The sequence below is a fragment of the Poecilia latipinna genome, unplaced genomic scaffold, assembly GCF_001443285.1.
Source record: "Poecilia latipinna isolate Pla-1442-1.1 unplaced genomic scaffold, P_latipinna-1.0 Scaffold1391, whole genome shotgun sequence".
Taxonomy (NCBI): Eukaryota; Metazoa; Chordata; class Actinopteri; order Cyprinodontiformes; family Poeciliidae; genus Poecilia; species Poecilia latipinna.
The window spans coordinates 69,362-76,325 of NW_015114007.1; the positions used below are offsets into that span (position 1 = coordinate 69,362).

At 40.7% G+C, this 6,964-nt stretch overlaps 1 protein-coding gene across 2 annotated transcripts in view; it reads right to left on the reverse strand.

Moving 5' to 3' along the window:
• nr3c2 (nuclear receptor subfamily 3, group C, member 2) overlaps positions 1–6,708 on the reverse strand; it is a 73,548-nt gene extending 66,840 nt beyond the window's left edge. For both annotated transcript variants that reach the window (XM_015056563.1, XM_015056564.1), the window contains exons 1-2: positions 6,292–6,708; positions 2,045–3,868 (exon numbers count right to left, since the gene is read on the reverse strand). In XM_015056563.1, coding sequence (XP_014912049.1) covers positions 2,045–3,849 — 1,805 coding nt within the window. In that variant the 5' untranslated portion in view covers positions 3,850–3,868; positions 6,292–6,708. The remainder of the gene's footprint in view (positions 1–2,044; positions 3,869–6,291) is intronic.
• Positions 6,709–6,964: the final 256 nt, after the last annotated feature.

Genomic DNA, 6,964 nt, shown 5'->3' on the forward strand with positions numbered 1-6,964 from the left:
TAGTGCTATTTTATACCGCAATCAAATAACTATGTTAACTTCAGTTGTTGTAAAAATTCTGTATATCTCAAATAAAAACATTGACTTTGTAATTCAACATCTTGTAATTGGACCTGTCTGTTTAACAAACTCCTGATCTTTCTGAAACTCTGCCTTCAGAAAGTCATCACAACATGGCTCCTCTATTAACCCTTTAAAGTTTTTACCAGTGTTACACTGAGCGGTATTATACTAAATATGGAAGCACAACACAAGTTTATCTTCTTTCAACCACTAATTTCACTTCTAATTAAATTTCATTGCTTGTTTGATTTTATTAATCGTTTATTTTCATTTGCTTTAAACAAACCTGCTATGTTTCAGATCTAAATGATTTATAGCTCCATTTTCTATGCAAACTTCTTTATTTTACTAAAATAGTTTGTGTACCGGTAAATAATTTTTCTTGATAATTTTTTCTCATCAATCTTTTGTGGCCCTCAATTACTTTCAACTTGACAGTTCTGGACCATGGGGTAATAAGCTTGGACAACAGGACAAGCTGAATAATATCATCCTGACTACCAGGAAAAAAAAATATTGTACAATCACCATTTTTTTTAAATCCCACATTCTTTGTAAGGTAATAAAAGGTTTTATGCACTTACTTTGTCTCTTCCCATAAAATGTGTTATTACTGATAAATGCCATTTTCATGAATTAGAAAAAGGTACGTACAAAAGTCTCACCCCTTCACATGTGGTATCATTGAAAAGCCCTAAATGTCCTCTCCAGATACCAAAAGGAATTAATTCAGTAGAATGCAGGGGGTGGGAGATATTCAAGTTTAGAAATGTCCTCTACAGAGGACAAAAATGAACTACTGGTAGTCAGGAGGATAAATCCAGATCTATGATTGAATGGTTCAGATTTATATGTATTATTGTAATAAGATGGCCCAGTCATAGTCCAGATTACATTAAACCACAGAAACATTAGTCATTTTTCCCTCCTTAGCAATGAAACACTACTTTGTTTCATCCTATCACTTAAAATCTAAAGTGAAAATGTATAAATATTTTTGCAATGTATTGTATCTGGCAGTTCATCCTGCTAAATCAGAACCAAAAATGATAGCAAATGACATGAAGATGACTTAAACACTCAAAGATAGGGTGAGCAGGACAATCAGTGAGCTCTTCAGAAGAATAAACTGAGGAGATAAATGTCCACTTCATGATTCTGTTGATTGTTTCTGTACCAAAACCAGTTATCTGTTCCACCAACACCATCTGAGCAGAGGTCCGTATACACACACCAACAGCAACTCACTGAAGATCTGCAGGTAAACTGCAGGTAGTTTATGACTATGTTTATATTTCTTTTTTTCCCTCCGGCTCATAAAATCTGTGTCACTCACATGTCCTCCATAAAACGGCGATAACAATGTGTTTATCACCTGTCCAACTTCCAGAACATAATGACCTTAAAGTTCAGCGATTTTACTGGTATTTAATATGCATCTGTTTAAGCTTATGGTTCTTTCATTGAACCTCAACATCTGGGTTTGATTTCTACCATTTTAGCAAGTTAGCACAGAATTATTTTCCCCTAGGCTTCAACATAATCAGCTGTTTATTACACGTGTTTGGCAACAAAATCTTGTAATAATCAGGCATTTATTATTTATAATGCTTCCAACAGACTACAATAAACTGCTATTTGCATTGGAAGAGATCTCAGCTAGACGACCTGATAAGAAACCAATAAAGTATGTCTATATTTATGGATTGATTGCAGATAAGAGCTAAACTTTGCCTTGGTGTTGCAGTGTAGCACGGGGAAATGATGTCATGTCTGCGACCTGAACCTTGTTGTGTAATTCCAGTTCCCACTGTGTCACAATGCATTTTAAGTGCTTTAAGGGTTACTGATTCCATTTTGCAGTTCTCAAGGTAAACATCACTTATGAAACATTCAAGAGGAATACTCTGAAAGATATAACTAAAGCTGCTCCTCAAATTTCAACCAGAGTCTCCTTCGAGACGCGTTTTCTTCCTCCTACCTTGACATGCTGTCAGCGATGCAGTTCTGACCCGAGAAGCCTTCACTCCTGGCTGACAGCGAACCCTGTGACATCCCTGGCCGAGATTTCCACGACTCCATTAACGCCGTTACAGGTGAAATTAGATTCAACAAAGGGTTGGACGGGTCTCTCATGTCATGCCGCGTGAATGACATTGTTCCTTGCGCTCCAATCTGGTAATGGAATGAGTGTCCGCCGGAATTAACTCCAACAATGGCGGAGGTGGACATGCTGTTATTCTCCTGGTAATAGCTGCCGTCATTGGACTCCTGTTTGACCCCCTTAGACAGTACATTGTTGGAGAACAAGTCTGTCTCATAGTTCCCATTCACAGAAGATACTGGGGGCCCTAGGATCCCAGAGAGACTGTACTCGTCGATGTTGTTCCTCAGGGATAAATATGTGGTCTCGGATGCAGGGAAGAGGCCGAGGGACGGCGACGTCTCTCCGAAGGGCTGCTGGTTCATGCAACCCTCGTTTTTGTTTGGCTCACTCTTAATCTGCGTGATTAATGGCGCGCTGCTCACGTTACATTTGGAGCTGCCGAGACACATGCTCCGGAAGTCAGTTTCAGGTTCATTCTTGATGTACTTAACCATGCCCATCTGGTCCAGTCCCACACTGAACACCTCCCCATCCACCATCTCCACTTTAGGGAACTCAAAGTTCTTGAAATCTGTGTCTCTGGTCATCCCCTCCGCGTCCGGACTGTTGGTGTCGTTCTGAACCAAACCTAGCCCACCAGCCGGACTGGACACAGGAAACCCAACAGAGGAGGGGTTCTGGGGGCTGCTGGCAGCCATTGGGCCCCCAGAGGCCGGACTGGAGATGGACAGCCTTGCTGTGTTACTGTTATTAGTACCGGCAGTACAGCTGCCACCAGTGGGGCTGGAAACAGACGACCTAATGTTACATGTCGTGCTGCAGGATGGAGGGGATCGCACGCTGCTCATACTCTGTGGGCTGGACATGGGGGACCTCATGACATTAAGCGGACTGGTCAGCGGGGGCGAGCCAACTGTGCTGGACTCTACAGGGCTACATGTGACTGAATTCCTGCTCTTGATGTTGGCTAGAGTTGCTGCGCACAAAGTCTGGCTTCCAGGGCTGCTGACAGACGAGCATAGTGGTCCAAAGCATGTAGGGCTGGTTGTAGATGACACCATGTTGTTGCTGCCTCCGGGGCTTGAGATGCAGCTGGATGTCTGGGGACTGCAGGACAGGGAGGACACGAGCATGGACGCTGAGCTAACTACAGTCCCAGTGGTGCATTCCCTAGGAGTGGCACCTGGCTGTTGAAAGCCAAATGGCTTCAACTTGGGGCTCTTTTTGGAGCAGCACTGGTTCTCCTCCAGCGAGCGCCCACACACTGGGTAAGGTTTCCCTGGGCTTGAGTTGCCTCCATGATGGCTGAAAGCAAAGTCCGCCTCTCTGGCAGCGTTCATATACAGACCCATAGACTCAGCCACAGTCTTGGAAAGCTCCTTGGAGTCCATTTCCTGTTTAAGACCATGCAGGGTGTTGTTGAAGTGTGGGAGAACAAATGGCTGGCTCTGGCTGAGCTGAAGCGTTGGCTGCTCCTGCTTCTTGGTATTCTTGTCTTTGCTGTCGGCTGCCAGGCTTCCAGCACAGCAGCTGACATTGACTACGTCCATCAGGATGTCGCTGCTAGTCAGACTCGAATCCTCCGTGCTGCAGGAGTACTCCATCGTGCTCGGGGCTTCAGACCATTTATCCTCTGCGTCTTCTCCATCAAAGAAACTTTGGTATCCTTTGGTCTCCATTGCTGGCTCATTGAGTCACCTGGCAAACAAACAAAGCACTTATTATGGATATTAGATTGCAAACTGCTTAGTTTAATTAGATCTGTCACAATATCAATAAATCAATTAAATGTATGATAAATTGAAATGAACGCAATAATTTCCATTTGGATGATTAATAATTTTCTCTTTCTTTTCTTTCTACCAAAAACTGGAGGATAAAAGTCATCTGTCTGGTGCTTTGGTCCTAACTAGCTCTTTGTTTGAAGAACAATTGTGCTATAACATAGACTGTGTTCATTTATTTTGGAAAACTTTAAAACTGTCTTCCAGTTCCAGTGAAATGTTCATTATATACTGCTCAAAAAAATAAAAGGAACATTTCACTTTAATTTTGTGTGTGGCTCCAAATCCAGGCCTCCATTGGTTAATAAATTTGATTTCCATTGATGATTTTTGTGTGATTTTGTTGTCAGCACATTCAACTTTGTACAGAACAAAGTATTCAATGAGAATATTTCACTCATTCAGATCTAGGATGTGTTATTTGAGTGTTCCCTTTATTTTTTTGAGCAGTGTAGTTTAAAGTTTATTGATAATTGAGAATGTGTTCTTCTATTATTATGCCATACCATTACCTGAAAAAGGTCACAAAACCACAATAATATGGTTTTTCAGCATAACTGTTGGGACAATTTATCATCCAGCAAAAAATAGGCCCAATGAAACCACCAGAGTGAATTGTACTGTATTTTTTATTTTTATTTTTTTTGCCATGTTTCGCCTTGCTTCAATGAAAATTGAATGTGCTGTCTATTAGTTTTATATTAATGTTAATTTATTTGCTATCTCCTCAAAAAGAATTAATAATAGAGTTTCTTTAAAAAAAGAAACACTTGAAACTGCCCAGGTATCACTGAGAGTTACTATCACTCAAAAACCTTATTTCTCTTTTCCCCAATTAAAACCCTGGTTTTAAGTAAATATTTAGCAAATCACCAAATGATCCACTTTAAAAATTATTTTAAAAAATAGTCAAGGCATCTTGAAATAAAATACATTTAGAGTTAAAAACAAATATGGACAATAACCTACTGGTTTTGTATAAAAGATGGCATTCTGAAGGCTTTTGAAAATGACAGGTACAAGTATGTGCATTAAACAAAAATTGCACAAGGTAACTAAAATATCATTATACAATCTGACATAAAGATCATGTTGAACTACAGAGTCCATAAAACCAGGGATTTGTTATGATTATATATATAAATACATTAAATTCTTAGAAAATTAATGCCTGATTTTTCTTTTTTCTTTCTTAAAATGTGTCCCCCAGAGCAACATAAACAAAGAAATAAGACTTCTTCTGTACAAATCTGGATCATATTTTCTCTCTGTAAGTCGTCTTGTCGCTGAACTTCGGTAATGTGCAACCTGACAGCTGTACGAAAAAAAGCGCAAACTGAGGGTTAATTTATATCCGTGACGTTGTCAGTTTCCCACCTCATCTGCGCCCCTATTGGACGGCTCAGTCTAAAATCCGTCAGCTTCATCAGGTCGCGCAGTGATTGGACCGAAAGCTGTCACTCAATAGTTCCTGCTCCGGAGACCACAACATTGCTGCGACACAACTTCAGCTGTAGTTTGCAGGCACCGGGGCATCAGTATGTCGTTTGAATAAAACAATCCAGCAGTTAAAATCATGATTTGCAATCATCATTGTGTGATATATATTTCTTGCAGGCTGCCATGCACACATTAGATCACAGAAAGAAGGAACATTTGACTGAATTAAACTTGTTTCGACTTAATGCAAAAATATTCCATTGCATTCATTTTCACTTTTGATAACTGTTGCAGCCTGTTCGTTAGCGCCCAGACATAAAAATGTGAAGACTAAAACATAATAAATATTGAATAATCCTGTTTATGGTCCGCGGCGGAAACTCTGCCTCTGGGACTTTCTGCACATCTCTCCATTTTGATGGTGCGCAGAAATTATAAAGCACAATGAATACAGGCAATTTGCTAGTTGTTGTTTTTCTTTTTTTTCTTTTCAACTATGAAGTTACTTCTGCGATTTTTGCTACTTCATGAATGAAACAAAAATATTTGAGCAGAAAAGGGGAAAATATGAATTATTTAAATAATATTTTTGCTATTTCCAGCAATCTCCAAACACATCAATTCATACATTTGAAATCTACTTCAAAATACCACTTTTCTGTTCATGTCTAAAAGATGAAGCGGTGTGCATAAACTTCTCGGAGAGTTTTATTATGGAGCAGACGGAAAACTGGCTGCCCCGGATGAAAGTTATTAGATTTCTCTGACAGAGTAATCCGACCTGGGATGCGAGTGTTTAAGCATCCGACTCGACAGCGTGTTCTCTTAAATTATCATCCAAAAGCAGCGCCAAATTAAAATGCACACTGTGAAACGCGGAGCTCCGTCCTTCCTTACCTTAATTACGACATTCAGAGTTGTCAGGTGGCTGTGTTGCTGGGCAGCGGTAATCCAGAAGATAGGGGAGGAAAGACGCGCACTGCAAAGTGAATAAATATCAACAAACGCGCTCTAACTACTCTTCCTGACACATCGCTGTCAGTTTGACAGCTAAACGCACACCGTAAAAGTCTACTGCGTATTATCTCTAGTAATCCTCAACAACGAGCCGCTGCTCCTGACAAGACGAGCCTCAGCGATGGGTCGGGCGACAGCGGCGCATAATCTCACATTATGGCTGTAATTTCGCAGATTAACGAATCTGGGGCCCTGCATTTTTTTTTTTTTTTTTTTTTTTTAAAGAGGAGTAATAAAAAACAAACGCAGGAGTCGGTTGGACTTGCAGTCAGAGCGACGTCATTCTGTGCACATGGACCCTCCTACTGCAACGAGTGCAACATAAACTCCGAGGAGCAAGAGGGGGGGAGGCGTGCGACGGAGGGAGGGGCTCTCCGAGCGCAGGTAGACCGAGCAGTCTGGAAATAGGGCACCGCTCTCAGATCAGAAAAAAAAGTCCTTTTCATTACTGATCTGTTTGATTTCACTTCAACATAACCTCCAAGATTCTCTTCTGCTTCCCATTCTGTCTCATTTAGACATCACAACATGAAATGCTGCCATATTTTTTTGT